The 24,284-nt window shown below is 40.8% G+C and overlaps 1 protein-coding gene across 1 annotated transcript; it reads left to right on the top strand.

Annotated features, from left to right (window-relative positions):
• Positions 1-1,047: 1,047 nt before the first annotated feature.
• On the top strand, positions 1,048-20,223 carry LOC307250111 (uncharacterized protein). The gene is made up of 8 exons (XM_080027070.1): positions 1,048-1,246; positions 13,527-13,625; positions 13,864-14,123; positions 14,768-14,860; positions 16,210-16,330; positions 16,595-16,647; positions 17,476-17,625; positions 18,664-20,223. Exons 1-8 carry the CDS (start codon positions 1,162-1,164, stop codon positions 18,850-18,852), a joined length of 1,050 nt encoding a protein of 349 aa, XP_079883196.1. The 5' UTR covers positions 1,048-1,161; the 3' UTR covers positions 18,853-20,223.
• Positions 20,224-24,284: the final 4,061 nt, after the last annotated feature.

Genomic DNA, 24,284 nt, shown 5'->3' with positions numbered 1-24,284 from the left:
GGGGGGGGTAACTGGGAGGAAATGGGGTGATTGGGGGGAGGGGGATGGGGCCAACACAGGGACAAGAGCCTACAGGCACTTGGACTGGTATCAAATTACAAGACCCTTTCTCAAGCATGTGAGATGTAGTCCAGCGGTCCAGTTTACTTTTCTCCACTCTGCTTTTGTCGCAATTTTTTTGTCCAGGAGGGTGGAGCTGCTTCTTTTTCTTTTTTCTTTTTAACAAGTCATTTAGCATACCTACACTAGTGGTTCCAGATGTGTGATGTAAAGAGAGCATGGCAACTGCTAGCAAAAAGAGCTAACAAAAAGTAAAGCAAAGATCCTCAAGTTACAGGGGGTGGGGGGCTGGATGCTTTGTAGGACTTTGGGGAAGTGTGAAAGGTTTAAGTCGATCATATGGTGTCTTCACTACCAGGATGGCTGTTTTTGATTGATGGCCATGCTGAGTGGGAGGCTGGAGGGGGGACTTTGGGCCACTGAAATGGATTAGTACCATTAGCATAACAGTGGTTGGCACTTTTGTTTTGAGTATGATATTCTGCTCTACGGTCTATCTCCATAAGCCTATTAAGGACCAGAGTGTCACTGCCTATTGTCAGCTATCACCTTTCATTGTGTGGTGGATTACTGCGCCCGTCCAGACAGGGCTCGCAGCTCAAGCAGACAACCCGTTGCGTGCATAAGGATGAAGAAAAAGAGCATAATATTCTGCAGTTCTACAATAGTTCACACATGTTGCAGCCTAATTATAGTGAATCTAAGCACACACTTAATGTATATATTAGTATGAACACTGAAAGATATTTAAGGAATGCTGGACACATTTTTTTGTTTTAAATGCAGAGCCTCCTAACAAGAGCCCATTCTCCTCCTTCCCTCCATTTGCCTTGCTTGGCCTAGAGAGGTGGGGGCACAGAGGAAGGGTTAAAGTAACCAGTGGGATACAGGGTGTAGGGCTGGGCCTCAGTAAGGGAGGAGGAGGGGGGGGGGGGCTATATAAAAACTGACAGAACACAAGTGATGCTTTATCCACCCTGTCCCGCCTGGGTAAGAGGAAACCCTAAAGTGCTCTGGTTCAAGCAGCTATACCCCTTTTTTTCTTTTTCTCCACTTCTTTTTCACTCCCACCCATCAGACGTGTGCTCGCTCGGGACGAGAATGGCAGCATCTTCCGCGCGCAAGACAAACAGGCCCTGCAAAATGTTGGCTTTCACTTTGCTTCTCATCGCCTCACTCTTAAACGGTAAGCAGTAAAGAGCAAAGAGAAAAAAATGCTTAATGCAAAGAGGTTCAACTTCTCAGATATCGTATTGGCACTTACAGGAGGGAGAGAGGGAGGGCCAGGAGGGGTGGGGTTGGGTGGAGGAGTGTTTGTTTGAATAGTCTTTTAGTTGAATCCAGGTTTTAACCCTACAACCCTTTTACTCTCTGGAATGCTAATGTACTATTTCCATAATGAAAACAAATCTATACATCACATGCAACTTTATTTGTTTAGAATATATATAAGCCATTTACAGAAACACATTGCTTTGGAGTGCATGCACCTTGGCAAACAAAGGGATCATTTCAGAAATGCCAGTTTCTGTGAGTATATTGAGGCAAAGGGTAGTCTCACATGAGGATTTCAAGTGGAGACTGATGAATTTACAGTATGCTCCCAAAATAACGTTTTGAGCTTTTTTTCTTCTTCATTTTTTGCCTTTCACTATTCTGCATAAACGATTTGTGAATCCCCTGGAGTTATGTTTGCTATTTCAACAACCTGATTCCCATGATCTTAAAAGGGGTATTTATATTTAGCTGGTTGTAATGTGAGGCCAGTTGAAGCGCGCGTGAGAGGAGGGTGTGGAGTTTGGTTGTTAATGTGTGTTTCAAATGTGGTTGTGCTGAGCTTAAGTGAGGCATCATGGATGGCTGAGGATGTTAACCTTAGTGTTATGATGATATGTGGTTCACATGGGTGAGATGTCTTTACAATAGAAAAGCAAACAGGAGAATTGCTTTTTTGGAATGGAACAACTTCTATTGTTTAAGCTCCATAACATCTTCACATTATCTTGGGTGTGGCTAATCAAAATTGGGCAGTTTGTGCAATATATGGTAATGTCACCAGAAACAATGAAGCTAGTAAGCACTTTTGATGATGAAAACACTTTTTACTTTAATCACAATTTTTTAAAATATTTTCCACATCAGGGATGTGGTGTGCACGCTGTTAAACTTTAGTTTAAGCAAAGGACAAGTAAAGGCCAGGACACACCAGTCCGACATGTTCCGACTACGCAAAAAATGGAATCGGCCGTTTCAGGAAGCTCCAGTCTTCCCGTCGCGGCCAAAGAACACACCGAGACGACTGTTTATTTTCCGTACGCTCGCGGGACGTAATGTCTCCACAACAGCAGGCGGCGCTAATCTGTATTGTGGCCCGAAAAAATACGAAAGCCGGAAATGATTGGACATCTCTCTAGAGCATAAACATAGGTTGCGTTCCGAATCGCATACTTTCTACTATATAGTATGTAGAAAAAAGATTTAGGATGTCCCGATTCTTGTGGCCAGATTTAGGATGGTTAGAATACCCGGATGGTCTACTTCATGCGGCCAAGATTGTTAGTGTTGAAAAGTGCATCCTATTTGGGCGATTCTGACCCACAATCCAGTGCGCACGTGAAGTGACGTAACATCGACGAAGCCTATAGGTCCATGTTATGAAAACAAACGGGGATGCGACGGATATAAAAGCAAGAGGCAAGATCAAGGCGCAATATTATGATGAAATAAGAGAGTAAAGTATGTCCCAATAGTATGCCTACTGCATCCTAACTAGATTCTTTTTATCGTCGGATGTAGTATGTAGAATAGAAAAAAGAAAGAGTATGCGATTCGGAACGCAACCATAGATAGAAATACGTATTTATATTTATGGACCATAAGAGCACAATTTTTAGCAGAGAGTGTCGAGCATGGTGTCGTGCAGTCAACAAGGGTTGATGCATGTGAGTACTCTCAAAACGAAACGAACAAACACATTAAAACGATGGCTAGCTGTTGTTAGCTGTTTGTGCTACCCGCCTCACTTCCGGGCTTCACTGATTCGCTAGCCCTCCACCAATCAAATTGCTCCAAATGAAAGACGGTCGGCCGCCGATTGAACATGTTCAATCGGCGGCCGACAGGCTCAAAACAAGCCCGACGACCTCTACGTCGGCCGACGTCACGGCACACACCAAACAGATTCGTCTTTTTTTTTGACAACGGCGATTATCGGGCTGGTGTGTCCTGGCCTTAACAACTGATGACTCAAGAAATCTATATTTACTCAAAACCAAGACCAAATCCGTATGCTTATGTTTTTTTCAAATATACTGCTCAAGGGCTTGCTAATCTGTAAATACATAGGTAAATATGGATGTGTGATTGATTACATATGACCCCAGTTTTACTGCATAAATCGTCTGCAGTGGAAGGAAGAAAATTAAGGGATGGATTAATAGAAAAAAAAAGGATATGTGAATTATATTAGATGGATAACCCGAGCTCAAGTCAAAAGAAACACAAGGCAGATGCAAAATGTCAAGAAATCTAGCTGGAAATGAACTACAGCCATCATCTTGTGCTCTCTTGTGTGGCTGGAAATATATCACACACTGGATTGCTTAATTGAAACCTTCTGTTTTGTTCAGGGGATATAGCTTATAGGAATGAGATCATCACCAATGAGAGACTGCTACATCTGCTTTTATGGGGAGGGGAGGGGTCAATCTCATGATGTGCATTGCAGTGTTTATCTTTTCGGAAAATCACAAGTGACTTACACGAACCAACTCAGAACATGAGACACGCTGCAGTTGTGCCAAATGTGCGTGACAAGATATGAATGGCAGTGGAGCAGATATCAGATGGGAGTCAGAGCACAGAAAAAGACGACTTGAGTTTTAACTGTTTTGAAACTACATGGTAAAGGATCCGTCTCCAGACCCGGACAAAGATCCCTCTTGCTAAACTGTCTTGTCAACCCGGGAGATAGAAGGGAGCAGGGAAGAGTTATGTAAGTTAGGTAGAGATGGGCTAACTGTACAACTTTACCCTGATGAGGTCAGAGCGGATTCACAGATGTTAAGGGAGCGTAACGGTTACCCAGACGACCTGGTGGGGGGGGGGGGGGGGGGGGGGGGGGGGGGGGTGGCAGCAGAGGTTGAAGAGGAGATGATCAGAAACATCAGGGGGAAACCCCTGTGGAGCTTGTTAAGCAGACTTCTTTTGGAAAAGCCCGGAGTGGGACGAGATGAAGCTGTGCACAGGCACTGAACGATGCTTGAATTAACTTGTCCGTGTCAACTGGACATCATCATTCTAACAAGATTTCAGTTTGATTTTTTTTAAACTGTACAGATTTAGACCATTGTTCTAATAGTTCTCTTTAACTGAGTCAATTTCATTTAAATAGCCCAATATCAAAAATCACAATTTCCCTCAGAGGGGTCAATTATAATAGTAATACTGTACATGTTACGCTCTTCCTGTCCTGTGAAGTGGTTTGAGGATTTTTTCTAGTTAAGCACCAAACCCAGCCCAACTTGGCTGCCAACCCCAAAGCATGTTATTATGGAAATCATTGTTTTTGTAGTGCTCATTGAAGTGACAGATGCACCGAAGAACCTCAGAAACAATGTCAACAACTGAATGCTAATACCTCTCATAAGGAAAGTGACACAGTGGGAGCTGAGGCAAAATCCTAGAGTAAAGTGCATCAGTGTTGGCAAGTAGATGTCTGGGTGCACAGGTGTAAAGATCCTCAATTACTTGGGATAATGGTTTTCATCCTGTCCTAATAGGAGAACCCTGCCTTTCCAGCAGCTTTGTCTTTGAACTTTATCCAGCATCCCTACTTATAGACTGCATTTACTCTGCGAGTCTGAACATACAAAAGGCGTTGGCATGGTACAGCCAAACAATCTGCTTTATCAAACATCCAGAAGGTGCCGAAGTGCCCTTATCTATAAATTTGGAAGTGAGGAAGGAAAGAAAAAGCTTGAGTCTCAGATGGCAACATGTTCTGTGACAAGTCAAAATGAAAAGCAACTAATGTGCAACTTGCACGTGCAATGAAATTCAGCGCCTATTATGTTTTTTTTTAATTTTTATAACACCACCCCCTGGATGTGTGTGCAAGTGATTACTCTGCAAGATCTTTGAGAGATATAGTATGACTCAAATTCTTTCTGGACAAAGTCAATGTTGAGCCTCGGAGCTATTGACGCCCAGGTCTGCCTCTGCAACAGGATCCCCCAACAGTCTACCTGCGTACACTCAAACCAGACAAGCTCATTCCAGGTAAAGCACATGGCGGTGGAGCGTGTGTGTGTGTGTGTGTGTGTGTGTGTGTGTGTGTGTGTGTGCGTGCGTGTGTTGAGAGGGGGGTGGCTGATATAATGTTCCCAATTGAAAGCAGATGTCATGTTTCCTGATTGTGGTCCCCAGAAATAGGCATCATGCGTTCGATAAGGAGCTGGAGTGGCCTCGGGGCTGGGTTGGGGTGGGTGCAGCTGGGCAGCGCTTGGTGAAGTAAGTGGTTCTTTCACGGGCCCTGATTGAAACCATGAGTTCCAGTTTCTTTTCTGCCAAGAGAGAAGAATGGGCTGGGTTCTGCTATTAATCGGCGTGACAGAAACGAAGGGGAGGAGGGGGCCCAGTGGGGGGTGGTGGGTCAAGATAGCAGGGTCGGCAGTCTGTTGTTTCAAAGAGGGTAGAGTTGCAGAGCATGTTTAACCCTAAGGGACTATAGGCTCCAATGTCACATTCCTCAGCACACTCCTGACTCTCACATTTTGATTATTTCAGAGCAGCAGGATGTAAAATCGTGAAAACACTCCTGATTAAGAACACACTCTGAATGAATGTTGCTTTCATTAAAAAGCACAATACTATCGCGAAAAGACAAAAAGAGGCAGTCACAAATGTGGCTGAATAAGATGAGATACATACATATAAAAAGTAAACCCGACCATAACAATAATAAATCTTTTTTGCAGTGCATTTTCACAACATCAAAGCAATTACATAATTATGGGAGGCCAGATTGACAAACACACAATTAATAAGGTATCACAGTGATTATACTTATTTGGTCTCCACCTGCTAGTCTACTTCCAAAATCCATGCTGTGGTTGAGTGTGGGAGGGATCGGTGGAGGTGTGCTCTTGAAAGTAATTTTTGTCCAACTGACGCCAAAGTGATGTCAGAGAACATCTAAAGAGGTACTTTGACATTACAAATTTGAAACAGGACAAGAGGCTGCCGAAGAAAGGAAAATTCATCTTGATGGCAGTTCAATTGGGCATTGGGCACACCAAGGCATATAATCACAGTTAGTTGAACAAAACCTACATTTAAACTACCATTCAAAAATCCCACTTTAATACTACTCATGCCTTGAATACAGACATAATGGTTTTGTAATCGATTTATATTGATCGTTGGTGAACGGATGGAAAGCAACCACAGTGCAAGTTCGAGAGTAGATGCATTAAGAGACTCATAAATACATATCCTGTAGACTGATGAATAAGTAAATGGGACCCTGTTAGAAAACAGGAGGCAGTATGTCTGGATAGTGTTTGTTCATGCACTCAGCCGAAACCGTTATGACATTGAGCTTCCGAACCAGCAGAAAAAAATGGGGTTTGCCAGTGGTAAGAAAAAACAATAACCTAAAAACATGATACACAGATCAGAGAAAAAGTCAATGAAAAGACTATGTAATGAGGTAACTATTCACGCTGCGTGTGGTAGGATAGGTGCTGGTCAAACCTCAATCATTTGGACTTTGACACGGTGGTCCACCAACGTGTACAGACCATTACCTCAACATGCACCATTACAAAACACAGTCTTTTCCCCAACAGAGGTATGGACAGGCTGGGGGCCATATTTATGACATTTGTTTCTCCTTGACATGTAGCTGGGACTTGATGCTAAAAGGTAGAGTTTCATGTATCAGACACGCATCCTGTAAGGTGAACTATTTGATATGTTATGTCATTGCAGATGAATTTGTGCACCGACTGCATTTACAAGTTGGTATGCAAAGTTGCGCCTTACATTTACATTCACACTTTACATAAATACTATTTCTGTCCTTCACAGTACTAGAACAAGTCTGGTCATAGAAGTTGTACTGGGCACATATAGAAATGGATGTAAAGATAACATGATGTGGAGCATGTAGATGTTTTGCCATTACATTCACCATTTGGAAAGCTTAAGAGAACGAAAGCAGCAGGGTTCAACATAACTTTTTTTTCCTACTGGCCCGCCGGGCCAGTGGATCCGAGTTTTACTGGCCCCTTGTATATTTTCACTGGCCCTGCACACACTTTTTTTTTCTTCATAATTTAGTGTCAATAATTATAATACCTGTATTAGAAAAATAAATAAAGATAACCAGATCTAAAGGGAATATCTATACTGTAACAGTATAGATATTCCCTTTAGATTTGGTTATTTTTCTTTTAGTTAATTATATGAAATGTTGATATTGCTCATACACATAATATAAAACCAGGCAAACATATTGAATTAGAAGCCTACAACTGAAAGTATGTTGAAGGGGTCGGCCAGTATTTTAAAGTCCAGTAGTTTGATGGTTGTTTTTATTCTTGAATTTGGGCAGTTTAATGAATAGTTCACCTGCAGAAGTCATGTTCAAACATAAAAAAAAAATAAGAGATGAAGGTCTGATAATTTTTTGTTGTGTGGTAGGCTGTTTTTATTACTTTCTCTATATGCATTAGGGATGTGAATGTGTCGACCGAATGACCGGTTTTCCACTTGCGCTCAAGTTGACTTTAAAAATAGAATAGAAATCCGAAAATCAGTGGGTTATGCCGTTTTTTTAATGGGAGATTTCACCGTGTATGTGAGTTCACGTCTGGTCGTGAGCGCGCTGCAGGAGTGTCACTTCTCCATGAAGTGTCAGCTTCACATAGGCTATAAGAGTCCGGTGTGGGACCATTTTTTCAAACTATTGATAAAAAACAATGCAGTGCAAAATATGCAGCATAAGTTAAACGCTCGTCTAAGACTATGACTTTAAATCACCTTAGAAACACACAATGCCTTCGTCCGATCACAGCAGCGTTTCACCGTGTGATCTCGCCAGCGAGTGAGCCGCCGCGCAGATGAACTGTGGTTTGTTGCTAAAATAATAACCGGGGATATTCTCCCCGTTAGCGATTTCAATGGGAAAGACTTCCGCGATCTGATTGAATGTCTCGAGCCTGAAAACACAGTGCCAAACTGCGCGACTATACTGTAGCCTACCTGTACAGTGAGCGGAGTCCCTCCGTTCGTTTCTGTCTACAACCGACACAATCACCGGAGACGCATTCACAGCGTTTAAATAACGCCTCTCATTTGTATTACCATTGGGGCTTGGATGCAAATACTGTAACATTACGGCGGCAGATAAAGGAAAAGCGCAGTTATCATTTGCTGTACCTCAACCTCTGCTGTGGGAAGAAAGAAAGGGGGCAGAGTAAGTCGATTGATTTGTCGACTCGCAGGCGGACGGTAGGCAGCTCTGCCAACGGAGCGAGAGTGCAACCGCTTGTTGCTCCGCCTGTCAAAACGCCCACGCATCGGTTGTCCACTGGCCTTTCATTAAAAAATATATTTTATATTAGGTTTATTATATTGAGTCTTAAATAAACACTGCTTTCATTACGACTCTGAACGCGCATTTCAATGAACCATGATGTAGTCTACAAAAAGATACTGAACTGTGATTGGCCAGTCACTGGCCCGGGCGGGACAGTGACTGGCCAATCAACTTGCCCTGCATATGATTTTACTGGCCCCGGGCCATCGGGCTATACGTTATGTCGAACCCTGAGCAGGCATACCTTTCTGGGGCCACTGAAGAGAAAGTGTAGCTTTTACAATATAGCCTTTGGATGGTTGCTTTACATTACACTATATGGTGTGGGAGGTGTGAGGGCTGAAGCCTACATCTAATTTCCATAGATTCCATTGGATTAGCTGTGCGTGACAGGGAGAGGGCGAGCAGCCGGGGAGGGTTGGGAGGGGAGAAGGGCGTTGCACTGCAGGCTTGTCTTGCCACATTCCTCCATCCTCCATCGCAAGTCCCAAGAGATGGGGGGTGCAGGGGTAGAGCATTTCCAGGCCGCAACCGTTACTCAGAGCAATATGGTGGGAAAATCTTCGAGGGAGCAACAGAGTCAGAGCCCAGGCTGCATAACTCATGTTGTCAGGGCTGATTAGGCCTGTCATGTTTGTGCTATGACAGCAAGACATATGCCTGTTGACTGACAATCTTGGCCACTTTTTAACATTACACAAGAATAAGGAATCGAAGACAAGTCTGTGTAGGTATAAGGAGTCGATTGAGAGGTCGAGGGGGTTGTGAATCTCTCTGATGTACAGCATGCATATATAAGTGGAATGGTTCTGTGCAAAATCACCATTAGCTGTGGCCCCTGCTGAGGGAGTGAGAGGAGAGCAGAGGGCAGAAAGGTGGTGATGGATTCAGAGGACACACTCGTGAAGTGTGCTGACATGTAGCAAGGAGCAGGGTAGTGGATACAGGTCTGCAAACTAATTTCAAAGGAAATTAAGAAATGTAAGATGGGTACTTCCTCTTGACTTCATACACAGTAAATACAAAGTATAGCAAAGCAAACAAGTAATGAACAAAATCAAGTGAAAGCAATCTAGAATGAATGAGCAGCAAGACTTGAAGCGCTTGCGTTTACAATCAAAACAAAACAATAAAAAGGCACTCACTCACATTGTGTTGTTTCTGTAAATGTATGCCATGAGAGGCAATTATATGCAAAGGGTTCATTCCATCCGCGCTCTGCTTTGAATGTTTGTTTGTGTGTAATGAGTTATGCATGGTCAGAGAGCTGGACAGAGTTTACTGCCTGTGTTGGCAGTGTTGTAAAAAAACAAAACAAAACAGGCGATGTGTTATTGTGTCTGAAGCTAAACTAGCACATGTAAAAATTGAAGAAGCTGAGTTTTACCAGTGTGCTTGAAACGCCATGACATATTTAGCACAAGAGTAGTAAAACTAATTATTTTTCTACAGAATGGATTTTTCCTCATTCCTTCAAACTAAAAAGGCCAATTATATTGTGGTTCTTTTAATTAAGAATAATATATGCAATCATTTCCAGTCACTTGCCACAATATCACCCCAAATCCCATCAGAGACATCCCCTAACTCCATTTGTCACTGAAAACTAAACATACCCATCAGCCACAGCGTCCATCTTTAGACTTTTATTTTTACTACACCACTGACCGTGTTACTCTCCAGTTAGTTACAAATCACCCAATGACATACATTGATCACAGAGCTAAACAAAACAAAAACATGTCATCCTCTGCACTTTCGTACTCCTGTGTGTCATATTTGTATGAGAAAAAACGTGATTTATGTCCAACCATGTCACCCATTTTGAACCTCATCCTTTCCAGTAAAATAAACAGACAGACCACCCAGAGATGGTGAGGGGTGGCAGCTGTAGGCTGCACGCTGCAGACCGGAGTTCTAATAGACAGAACAAGGTCAGGGAGTCCTTGACCTGTCACTGGTCCGCACCCACGCTAATGCTACTAATGGTAAACTAAACGACGCAAGGGATAGTGAGATGGGCTGCTTAATTCTGCAACATTCTGGCTCTGTAGAGAAAGTTGAGCATGTCTACAAGAGAGCTTTCCTGTCCTTTATTAGTAGGTTTCACATGGGTTCGGAGAGTGTAGAATCACCTTGAGGTTCGTGACTCTCTAACTGGTTCAAAGTGTGAGTTTATTTTCTCAGTGCAGATACTGTATGACAGACAGCTGCAATGGACAGTTGCTAATACTAAGCATACCAGAATACCTCCTTGGAGATTACTGCCCCACCTGCTGACACGGCACACACAAGAGTGCTATTGTGTACTTGTGGCATCCGTCCGTCACAACGACTTATCTAAAGAAGTCAGTGGACATGTGTGACACTGGCAATATGCAGTATGTGCCATGTGTGTGAAAATAGCGACAATAGACAGTGAGCTGACCATGTGGAGACAACAACTCATATAAAACAAGGAAGACAAAAAGCATGCAATGAGTATGCTATGTTAAGATGATTTACATAAATTGAATTAGAAATGTGTTATCTATTTGAAGTTTTCTTACATTTCACTCGTATACCATCACTATCAAACCATAAAAAGATAATTTATTGGTCACCCTAAACTCCAGATAATTACCAGATGAAAACTTACTATCAGATTACTTAGCACAAACCAAATCATTTATAAATGTTTTGTTGAATTTCTAAAACACAAGTCAGAAAATGTCATGTTTAAAAACATATTGCAGTGCTCACAAATCTAACATCATATTTTGGGTAAAGATATTTAGTCACATATGTCCAAACTGAAAATAAATCCAGCAGTCATAGACAATCTTAATGTAAACAAAGGCACATACAGTATGTCACATGTTTGACACGCATGCCTTAGTACAATCTAGTTCAACAGGGGGCAGCACACTGCAATAACAGAAAGGAATGACACTGTGAGAGAGTGAGAAGTAATGAGTTCTGCAGAAGTAAGGCATTGTGGGAATGTTATGGAGTGAGGTAATGTTGTTGTTGTTAGAAAGAGAGGGAAATCTGGGCTTCTGAATGCCACCCTGTAATTTGACCTGAGCAAACGAGGGCTGTACAGTGACTGCAGGGTGGGGTAGGTAGCATATTTTATAAATTAGCAAAAGAGAATAAAAAAAAACGTTCTGGGAGTGATCAAGTCTATTACAGCTCTGCAAATTAAATAATGTATAGCTGAAAGAACCTGACAAGAAATATAAAAAAAAGTAAAGGGAAAAGGTCCAATATCCTATGACACCATTAAAATATATGGAAAAAATTGTCTTTTCAATGGCATCATTATAACTGGCACCTTTCAGCATTATATTTAATCAGGGCATTCAACTGTTTAACAGGCTTGCTGGAAAATCCTTCCATTCTCTTTAACTAGAAACTTGCTTTGTGTATCCCCAGATGCCTGACCTAATGTGTGTTACTGTAACCGCAGCATCTTTGAAATGCAATCTTTCTCACTGAGGTTTTTCAAAGTAAATTACTTTATGACGTGATCCCTGGGTCTAAGAGCTTCAGTTATCCACTGCAACAAGATCTATTACCTAACCTTCCAGCACTGCAGAGGCCTCTTGGCACAAACAGAAATCTGACTGGGAGCACACCAGAGAGCTTTCACACACTACACCAGGATGATAATTGACTTTAGGACTGGTGAAAGCTGCAGGCCACCCGAGCTTTGAACTACCACCTAACATTACATCTTTATCAAATCATGCCTGCAGCTCAATCTTATTTACGATTGAACATGGGTCTGGAATCAGTGTTTTCATTTCTGAGTTTGAAGAGGCGTTATCAACAGACGTAGATCAAAATGCCTAATTACGCAATTTGATAGACCTTTAACCAATCAGACCAATGATTGTTTTTTTTAAGGAAAGGCCATACACAGTCAAAGCCTAACTTTTTGCGCTGCCAACCTGTCTCCAATAGTGTTTGCAATTAATGTCATAACTGTATATTAATGAATGATTATTGCTAGGTGGTAAAGTGGAATTTGGCACACAATAAATAAATACAGTAGCTATGAGATGCAGACAGACAATCACAAAAAGGGAAATTTAAAAGCTTAACAGAACTCTTTGCTGCTAAAATTATTTGGCACAAGTCCATTATATTACTATAGCAAAGCAGAGCATGTTTGCTATGAGCTGACATATATTTCTGAGAAGCACATAGCATTGGTTCCTGTGGGAGTGAACAGGGGGTCAGAGCGTTTGCCAGAGGGAAGGTTTATTTGCTCAGCAGAGGAATAAGCCCACAAGTGGGCTATTAAATACAAACACTCAATATAAACAGTAACAACAGTCGCTTATCACTAAGCTTCATCACAAGTATATTTGTAGGAGTCAGTACGTGATGGAGTTTATTTTAATATTGTACACCATTGCATCTATGTAAATCATATGAAAATTAAATTCAATTTGGGGCGACTGTGGCTCAGGTGGTTAAGCTGGTTGGCCAATGATCCTAGGGTTGGCGGTTCGATCCCCGCCCGGCCACTTGTGTCATGGTCGTTGTGTCCCTGGGCAAGACACTTCACCCACCTTGCCTCGTGTGAATGTGTATGACTGCTGTATGTTTGAGGTGGTGGTCGGAGGGGCCGATGGCGCGGAATGGCAGCCTCGCTTCTGTCAGTCTGCCCCAGGGCAGCTGTGGCTACTATGGTTTACCACCACCGGTATGACTGTGTGTGAACGAATTGAACCTGGAACCCTGTAAAGCGCTTTGAGTACCTTGAAAAGCGCTATATAAATCCAATCAATTATCAATTATAATTATTAAATCAGTATTATTATTATTATTTTTAACAAGTTGATGTTAAACTTTTAATATGATTTTTCAGGAGTCATGGCACAGGAAGAGGACGACACAGCGTTAGACAAACCTGTGGAGGCAGAGGAATATATTCGAGGAGACATGATAAAGCCAACTGAAGCTCCTGGTAAGAAGAATTGACCAATAGTATTTTTCATATACATACATACTATACATACATTCATACTAGCACTGAGATCCATTTATATACATTCATTTATCGATCGGTAAACACAGCCATACCCAACCATGTGTCCCTACAGTAGGTACTACAATTTTGTGTACCTTATTGTAAAGTATTACCGAAAAGTGTACTGGTTTAATATCCAACTCATTAACAGTTTCAACTTGAATTGCTTTTGCAGAGCCAGAAGACGTAGAAGGCCAAATCATGGTGTTGCCTTCTGTGGACTCTCCAGAAAACACTGAATATACTACAGCAGAACCAACTACAGAACAGACGGGAGATGGTACAGACAGTGGCCCTGAAGCTCCAGGGGCGGCAGCTGACCAGGGAACTGAGATCGTAGTGGAGATACATACTGCCATGCCCACAGTCATGGAACCAGAGACCCCAGCACCTGCACCTCCCAGAGGAGACGGTGGCCCGAATAACAAACCACGGGTAAGAGAAAGTAGTCCCTTCAGATCTTTCATAAAATGATGTAGGCTGTACTGGTGGTGAATAATAAGCAGTGTAGATGTATCTGTAGGCTAATGCACGTAAAACATATTCCTGATACCTGGTATTAGTAATATTATAGCCTTATTCATACAAAATCAATATTATTCAATACTTATCTTGAGAAACATATATTTTGCTTTTACTTTTCAATGACATTGAGACACAACTATACTTTTTAAACAGTTCTTCTCTAAACAGAGAAAGAAGAGCAGTGGTATTTTTGGCATGAAAACATAAATGTACGTAAGATGTTGTATGGAGAAGTGCATCTCCACGTGACACCTTTGTTTGGTCTCGTTTACAAATGTTGCGCCTCCAGACAAAATTGGATGTAACTTTGAAGTGTATTCATGACTGATAGCAATCTTAGAACCAGTGCAACTGAGGAAACACTCAAACAGGTTTTTTATTTAAATATTATGCTGTGCTATAGGTAAACATTTTGATTTCCTTTTAGATTATTGTCAATATAATCCATAATGATTCTGTATAGTTTGGCTGAAGATATGAAGCAGTTATGATGAGCTGAACGGTTTGAAGGAAAAGTAATCGGATTATTAAGTAGTTTTGGTTTCTCATTGCAGCCGGTGCCACAGGAAGATGTTGTCTGTGTCAGCAGAGAGGCGGTCCAGGACAAAAACGCTGTCACTCTAAAGCTCAAAGCCTCCTCCACCTGTGTAAGTGCAGAAAACACCCCCTTCTGTCTGTTTACTTACCTGCTCATAAATTGTACCTGTTTATAAGTGGTCTAGAATGGATATCTGTTTGTGTGGCAGACCAGAAAGAGAAAAGAAATGTCTTGCTTAGACTATCTTCAATTTAGGGAGTTTGACGATACAGCAGAGAGGGCTGTGTTATATGATATGATCCAGCAAGAGGGCAACATATTCATGCACTTAGACACAGAACAACTAACTGCACTAGAATGGAAAAATAGTCTTCTTGCTTGGTTTTGATGCCATTCCCAATTGGCCAGCAGCCTGCCAAACTTAAGCTCAGCAGGAAATTCTTCCTCATTTGAGTGGCTATGACTGTGATGCCCATAAATCAGTGAAGCTACAGAAAAAAATGTGTCCTTCCAATTTTATGTGTATTTCGAAGGTGGGAGAAGAAAGTCCTAGAGGTTGTTGTTGCATGAGAGCCAGGCCATGGATAGAGCTGGGAGGGGAGCACAATGGGTGGGCCAACCACTGCAGAATGTGTAATGTATGGAGAGGCTTGAAGAAGCAGTGTGTGTTTGTGTTTTGAAACACAAATTCTTCAGTGACTCAGGATAACAGCTTTGATGTCTACAGGAATCACAGCTGGCTCTGACTTTCATATAGCCAGAGAGCATATGCATTTTTGTTTTACATTAAAACAATACATCAATGGTTTTAATCAGCTCCATATACAGCTGAGTTATTGTATACATACAGTAAACAAATATGTCTGGATTGTCCTTTTCTGCTTTCTTTTAACAGTATTGTACTGAAGAACTTGTACATTCTTCAATGTTTTGACATTTCTGCAAATACAACTATTACAAATGGAGAAGTGTTCAGAAGACGCAAGGAATGATTTGGCTCACCGATTGTCTCAATGTATGCTATGTCGGTAGCAGAAAATCAAAGACAATCTTTAGACCAGTGACAATGCATACATAAACTCAAAGATCACCTGAAGAGCTTCTTAAGACAAAGCTTTCCAGATAGAGGCCACTGTGTCCTGCCGTCACATTCCAGCCATCTGTCTACTCCTGAGCTGGGATTTAAGGCCTCCTATAGTTGGGCAGATTCTGATGCTTGGATCAGATTCTATCAGGGAAAATATTGTGCACAGTGCTAGGGTATTCATTATTGGATTATAGACAGGAGATGTACAGAAATATCCAAGGAGCTATCGAAAGTAAGTGTTGTGATTTTGTAGGGATGTAACCATTTGGGATTTTTCACAGTGTAGAATTTGATAAATTAAACCATGATTGTGTTTGATAGGAAAAATGTTTCAATACTAATTTTTTTTTTTAATCTTGGTATCCTTGCAGAGAGACACCAAAGTTAAGATTGAAAGTGTTCTGCAAGAGCTGTGTGGTGAAGACTGTAAACTCCAACTCTACCAGGAGGACAACACAGACGAAATAGTGGTATCTGGACAATATGTTGAAGGTCAGTTATGTTTTGTGGTAATTATTTCCAAATAATAAGAATGGACAAAGCGCATTGTTGTTAAACCTCCGAAGCCTTCAGCGAATATTCACTGTTTAAGCAAGATAAATAAGTTCCCTCTAAAACGAAATACTGATTTACAATAATATTATAATTTTCATCACTGTAGGGTTACTTCTTATTAAGTAGCATCTATATTCCACTTATATATCATTAGAAATGTACTGTCAAACTCAAAGAAAAACATTTTTTTGTTTTTTGCAGATGATGTTGCCGGCATGGCTGACAAGTTCAACAACGACAACATCAAAGATGTGGTACAATAACTGCTAATATTCTATCAAAGAAACACTCTAAACTTTTATATGTATCTTTTCACTGCAGTGTTATGATGAGGTGTGCGATTCCCCTCTAAATGCATAGTGCTTTATACCTCTTCCATTGGCATAGCCAAGGCATGGACCAAGGTGGCACTCAATGTCACATGTCCAGCCAATATCCATGCACAATAAAGTGCCTTTGAAATACACATCAAATGGTAAAAAATAGACTCAGCGAGCACCCATACATTTGCTGGTTGACTGACACTAGGGAGAAGAAAAACACATTTGCAGACTTATCCGAAGGCTTCAAGCTGGCATATTTGCCATCCGTTTGTGTGACAAACAAAAAGCCCACAAACATTCCACCCGTCAGCTGCTAACCTTTTTTGTTATTACCTAGGGAACAATCTTTGTTATTGATGTGTCTGTCACACTGTGCTTTCCTCTTTATTCAACTGTATACCAAATTACCCCATAATCAAATTACCAGTGAGTGTCAGATAAACTCTCTGTCTTCATTATACCATCCACAGTCTGCTAAATGGCCTCATTTTGGTGTGATACTGACAGACAAAATGCTGCCAATTCTGTAGGCACACTCCATGAAGAGTGGCTTTGGCTGGGCTTTTTACAGTAAAACTAAACAAGACAGTGTCTATATAATTAAAATCTCTTTCCTCCAGTAAAACAATTACACACAATGTGTATTACTGTATTTAAATATAATATTCTCATGTACAGTATTTCATAGTCAGTCAATGCAGATAGTGAAGATTTGTTTGGTTTGGACTTTTCTTATTTTGCTTTAATTTTTGTTTTCAGACTAACGTAGAGGAGGCGGTTCCTCGTTGGGGGACAAACTCTAAATTGGTTCTGGTTTCCTTGCTGCTGACTGGCCTGTTGCTGGCTGCACTGCTGGTGGCTGGTTATTACTTCAAGACCCACCGCAAGAACTCCAAAGGAGTCAGGCTGGTGAGTAGTTTAGAGTAGATGTGTCACATTGTTAATGCATGACGAGAAAAATAAATAGTTTTGAGATCTTTGATTATCATCTTGATGAAGCTACTTTAAAATGGACGATGCATGATATCAGCTATTGGATAGTCGAGGACAGTGGCTACCTAAAAGTAAATACTACATGGGGATTTCTTTATTGAACCGTGTTGCCCCCTTGAGTGTTTAAAGCTTGAGTAAAGAAAAACATCATCAAAAACATCATGAAGCGATAACGCACATTTACTGATCCAACCAGAGATAATTTGGCCCCACAGGATCCAGTTAACTGACCATTTGTTTGAAAAAAAATACATATGGATGTATGGTCAAACGTATGGTTAGCCTCTGGCCAATTCCTGACTCAAGGAAGGACCAGCTTGACTCAAATGTCCCTTAACTCAAAGCAGCCTTGAGTTCCTTCTGTTTTTTCATACTTCGACCACTTGCCAGGGGGCTTCAGATGGCTTTAGTTGGATTTATTTATTTTTCCTGAAGCTCATTGCATTACATCAGCTTTTTAAAGCATTTTCATATGGGGGAACTCCCATGTAATAGTTTGGATGGAACAACAGATTGCTGAATTGCCTTGGTTTGGTGTCTCATATATGGTATATGTGGGAGAAATCAAATTTTATCTTCAAAGTTGTTTCCCAACGAACAACGCAACTCAGCAGATTTTAAACAAATGCAGTTACGGAGTGTTCATATTTTCAGCTAGAAGGAAAGTAGAACAACAACAAGCATGCATGTTTATTGGTCCTCCCAACAGTCAAGCAATTACCAACACCCTTTTGAGGACACACACAGCTGAAACCCATAAACCTCATTAACAAAGAATGCATTTGTTTGTATTTGAACAACGCCTCAACAAAACAAATCGGTTTTCAACCAAACACTTTCTTGCTTGTTTTCATGTCATATTTGAACAGTAAAATCAAATGGCACATGTTGGTGTCAAAAATCTGTATGTGTATGAGATCTCAAGTCAATGTTGTCTGTGTTGCTATTTCCTAGGCCGAATCGTTCCAGGTGGACGAGGAGAACCAGGCCAATACCCTGGTGTCAGTGGCTCCCTTGCCCCAGGAGCCCCTCGACAAACCCAACGTCAATGGGGAGTCGCCACCAGAAAATGGGACCAACCCTTCCCCCACCACTAACGGACACTCTGCCACCCAGAACCCAGTGGCTGACACCGAGATGTGAATCATCATGTCACCCCCAACATCCTGTTTTTACCCATCACCCACTGGGACACACTACTCATAAGCCCCCTCTGCTGCCTCAGAGACTGTCCACACTGAGATAAATGCAACACCAATCCACCAAAACCCATTGAGCTCCCCTCTTTCTCTCCTAAACCCGCACCTCTTGGGACGATGATGACAACAACGTTGAAGCCTATGATGACAATGACGAAGATAATGACAATGCCTGTAATGTGAAACAGTTTTGGATCAGTGGACTTTGCTGGTGTGAAGAGGAGCCTACATATACTGTGTTTGGGACTAAGACTGCACAGCAAGGCACTGACAGGGATTTGTTAACTGTCTATCCCTATCTTGAGTTCGGTAGTAACAATCATTGTAGAATCACCAAAAATTCCAAATATGTGCTGTGTTGATCCTCGACGATGAAGCAGAGAATGCTCTACTTTTTTCAATCCACAATTGTGGTACAATGAAACCAATGAAGCCAGGCAGTTGAAAGGAGACCAGTTTTTGTGCTGTTGTAAACAGAACGGACACTCACTGCTTGATTGTTTATATTCTATGTGATTCAGGTAATGTTTGTTATTGTAGCCTTTCTTTTTGCTTTAACCTTGTTAAGGTCTAGACAATTTCAAATGGGTAAAAAAAATCATCAAGTTTGAATTCACTGAAAGTTGGATACATTATTTCACAGATTGTGAAACTACTTTTTACAATGTGTTTGTTATAGTTGTTAGCATTCTTCATAGAAACCAAAGAACAGTTGACATAGTATTAGCAATGTACAAAATAGTAAAGATAGTGAGCAACATGTTTGTTCCCTGGTTAAACTGACAAATAAAATGATGGGACCTTTGATCAAAGATAGGTTAAAAAGTAACAGTTTTTTTGTGTTTTCTTTGGAATTTTCATGATAATATAAGTGTACAGTTGTTGTTTTTAACAAATGCCAAGTTTTCCTACTATCACCACTGTCTTTGGGAATGGTGAAGCCAAGAGGGAAAAAAAGGATTAACACAAAAACACACTCAATATACTGTGAGTTTTAAAGCTACCCAATCAAACAAAATCCCTGCCATGAAATTCCTACAAACATAAAGCAGGCTCAGCATTCCCAAGACCATTTATCTTCTTGTTGATATAAAACATTTTTTTTTACTTCCATGGTGCATATTTTCTAGCTACTCTTTTGAACAACTGGCTGCTTTCATAATGTTAATCATGTGTAAATAAGCTTTCTTTGTTAGTAGTACCTATGCCTGACTCATAAACTGTGATTCCTTGCCAATAACTTTGTGGTTTATCCTTAGCTATTTGTGTTGTGCTTTATTGATTTGTGCAGAGAAACATTTAAATACATAAATCAAAAATCCTTCACACCAGTCCCAGTAAAATACTTTGTTTGTGCTATAAAATGATAGCTACACACACACACACACACACACACACACACACACACACACACACACACACACACTCACTCACTCTCTCAACATTTATCCAACTACTTAAAATATTTTGCTAACCACATACATATATCGCTGTGAAGATCTGAATAGTTTTTAATGAAAAGTAAAGCAGAATATCTGTGGCTGTGTAGTGTATTTTGTTATGACACATTCTAAGATTACTGTAGTGTATTATGTTATTATACATTTTATATTAAGGTCTACTGCTACAGAGTAGGACAGCGACAATGCCTCATCAGGCAGGGGGCAAAGTCAGGGATGTCAGCTGCTTGAGGAGGAAACCCTCAAGGCTGACCTGTAGATCATTCAAATTTCACACAAAGGTGACTGTTTTGTGAGTTAATCAAAGACAGTCTGGCTAAGAGTTAACAGTAGTTTATTGATCCTGGTCATCATCATCATCAGCATTGTCTTAAAAGTTGCTGAATCAGACTTCTTGGCCAACGTGACATATCGACTCTAGGTGATGACTAGACTCAGGATGTCCTCTGGGGGCCAGAGGGCAACCCAGATGTCCCCTGACTTATTAGGGTGGAGTTAGTTAGGGTACACCAATTAGGTGTTAGGAGGAGCAGGGCGTACTGTCCTAAAGAACCAATCAGCTCACTTAGAGTGGCGGTTAAAACCGGCCACAATTCTGGAAAAAGTCGGGTCTCTATAGCAAAGGAACGTCTTCATAGATTTGGCTACAAACACTTTAAATTCTTATTGGCTTCGTTTTGACTGCAGGATGAGTTTTGTTGTTTAATAAAGAGAAGTTTCCTGAGACCTCCTCATCTGCATTCAACTGTGTCTTCTTCCATCAACTAACTACCAACGCGGCTTTCTGAGTAAAGGCCCAAGAAAATATACTGCAAAATGGCGTCGACGAACAGAGGGCTTCTGGATGGTTCATTGGGCCCACGCAGTGGACCAGAACTCAACTTTCTCCCCAACGGCTGGCGAGGTGAGCATATTGGCTCTATGGGGTTGAGACTTGGGCCCTGGTCTCCCTGCGTGTGGTTGTAATGCTGTCAGGCTGTAAAGTACTATTAAAATGCGGGGACGGCTGTTGCTGGTTTTAGTTGAGGACATAGAGATGCAGTCCAAATTATGTTTTGTTTCGGATTAAAAAAAAAAAAAAAGAGAGGGAGGGAGGAATGTATATTTCTATAGGCTATAGATACAGTTTAAGTTTGAGCTGCCAAGTGACTGTGAGCTCTTTTAAATTCTTCATTTGACATGTGAGGGAACAAATGAGATTAAGACAACTTCTTCTCATCTAAATCTTTATTTGGCGTGTGAGTTACTATTTGAGAGGAAAGCCGAGGGGCCGGCCCAGATTGTTGAACATTTGTTTTTATGTATGTGCGCACAAAAATGAGAATCTGTTTTTTATTTGTTGGTACGTAGTAACGGGTCTCTTGAGAATCTGTATATATGTTATTTGTTGGTAGGCTACGTAGTAACGGGTCTCTTGAGAATCTGTATATATGTTATTTGTTGGTACGTAGTAACGGGTCTCTTGAGAATCTGTTTTTTATTTGTTGGTACGTAGTAACGGGTCTCTTGAGAATCTGTTTTTGTTTATTGTTGGTACGTAGTAACGGGTCTCTTGAGAATCTGTTTTTGTTTGTGTATTTGTTGGTGTGTTGTAACGGGTCTCATTGTTCTATATGTTTAAATATGCATTATTGGTTATAGATATAGGTATAGCTATGGATATATATTTATAGATATATTCAATACTTATGTATTGAGGCTGTTGACGTGATATGGTGATCAGTTCTATTTTTTTCCGGAGGAAATTGGCTGATATATTTGATGATGATTTTGATGGCTGTCTGTGGGTATTTCTGATCAGGTGCCCACATGACGGATTGTATGGTGAACTTGCTGTAGAAGTAAGAATAAAAAAATAAATAAAAAAAATAAAAAAATAAATAAAAATAAATAAAGAGCCGGGTCCTCCACCGGCTCTTCCTCATGAAATGTGTCCGAATATAGTGCCTGTCACCCGTCCTTGGGTCGTGCTGCGCAGGGGTGTGTCCTGGAGCTTTGTGATGTGCAGGTGAAAGGCGGGGCTGTGTGCCCGTAGCTGTGAGCCTGTTTTATGGAAATGAAAGAATGATTGGTAGGCTACCAATCATTCTTTATTTCAGATTCACAAATAGGTCCATAGCAATGCCAAAAAGTAAAGAAACATGTCAAATAAACATCCATCCTCAGGATACAGTGACTTATTTTGTGAACATTTGCAAAAGCAAAATCAAACCAAAATATAGATGTTGGATAAAGCCAGGATGGATAGAGCCTTTAAATTAAAAGCAATTTTCAGCATGTTAATTAATTGAGGGCTTAGGACTTTCCCAACAGCTTTACAAGAGCTCACTAGTTGCCCTTTATGCACCCCTTTCCGTGAATTAGCATCTCTGCAGTCAGAATAGAATATTTATAAAGCATTTCTGAACAAATGGTAACACAAAAACGAATTGTTTTAATGCTAGTAATCAACTGGAAAAGTTTCAAGATGATATCTACAAATATAACATATCCTATTCCCCTGCAGTGTCTCACCTTCAATGACTAGCTCTTACTTTTGCTGTAAGAGGGGAAAACCACCATAAAGCTTAAAATATAAAAGGTATATCGCATCAATACATATTCGAGAGGTGCACATGAGCACCAAGATTGTACCGATTTCTGGTCTGGCCCATGGACAAAGTGAACTCACAGCAACACACTATGTGGCCATTCAAGGGATATCCATAATTTATTTCAGATTCACAAATGGGTCCATAGCGATGCATAAAAAGTAAAGAAACATGTCAAATAAACATACATCCTCAGGATACAGTGTTTGGATTCAGTTCAGATTATTTGCAGAATTTGGTTATCCATAGTCATTGTGTTTTAGCTGCAGTAGATTGTGGTCGACATCACACAGTTTGTACAAGCAGGCAGGAGTGCCCGAGCATAGCAATGTAACGCCTGTGAACAGGGCAAGCAGCAAAAAACAATTACCCCCTAAAACAAATAAAATGTGTACAGTATAAATACAATATTTTCACCACTTAACCATTTTCAAACTAGCCGTCTGTGTCAAGCATGCAGTTACTCAATTATCTCCGTTTCCAGTTCTTTGGTAATTGTTAGTACAGTCCTTTAGTCGTTTGCACTTCCACAAGCTTTAAAATGGTCAAATTCTGGATTGGCTGGGAGATTCCCAGGGCTGACATGAGTGGAAGCAAGTGGAACATCCCACTTCATCAACATGCAAAACATGAAACCATATGCTCAAATACATTCACTTGTTTATTTTATTTCTGTAATTTTCCAACTTGTATACAATGGACTAATGCAAAATGTACATGGGTAACCAAGTAATGAGCATTGGGTTAATGCACTGCCTTTAGTCCTTGAGTGTGATATCTATAGGGTAATTTTAACCGGGATATGAGAGAGATGACCCTTCACATAACCAATGATTTGCATGTGGGATCTGAAGTTGGTTTGGTCCCGTAACAGTATAAACTGGAGATGGTCTAGGTCCACAGGTGCACCATGGTGACAGCTTTGCTGGTCCGTAGTGCAGTCAGTCAATGATTCAGCAGCATTTCCTAAAGGAGGAAAAATACCATATGTTACAAGAATGACAGTAACCTTATAGGTTACACAATCATGTGACACGAATATACATGTTTTAATAACAATCTCATTACACTTCTACTGGCTCTTGGTATTCTTAGCATTATTTTATTTTAAATCAGGTCTAGCTGAAAGCACCATAACAGTCAGGGGGAGGCTTGTAGTACCTTTCTTTGACAGCATGTGTTACGTTGTAAACTATGGATAATATAAAAATAAACAAGGTGATGCTAATCATGTTTTACCATGCTAAATTCTTATAATGGCAATCTCCCCTGAAGTGCATAATTATGAAACTCATCTGATCACAATACTTTGGCAATGTTACTGC

Source organism: Ammodytes marinus (assembly GCF_949987685.1).
Source record: "Ammodytes marinus genome assembly, chromosome: 4".
NCBI lineage: Eukaryota > Metazoa > Chordata > Actinopteri > Uranoscopiformes > Ammodytidae > Ammodytes > Ammodytes marinus.
This window is presented reverse-complemented; position numbering and strand designations above follow the sequence as displayed.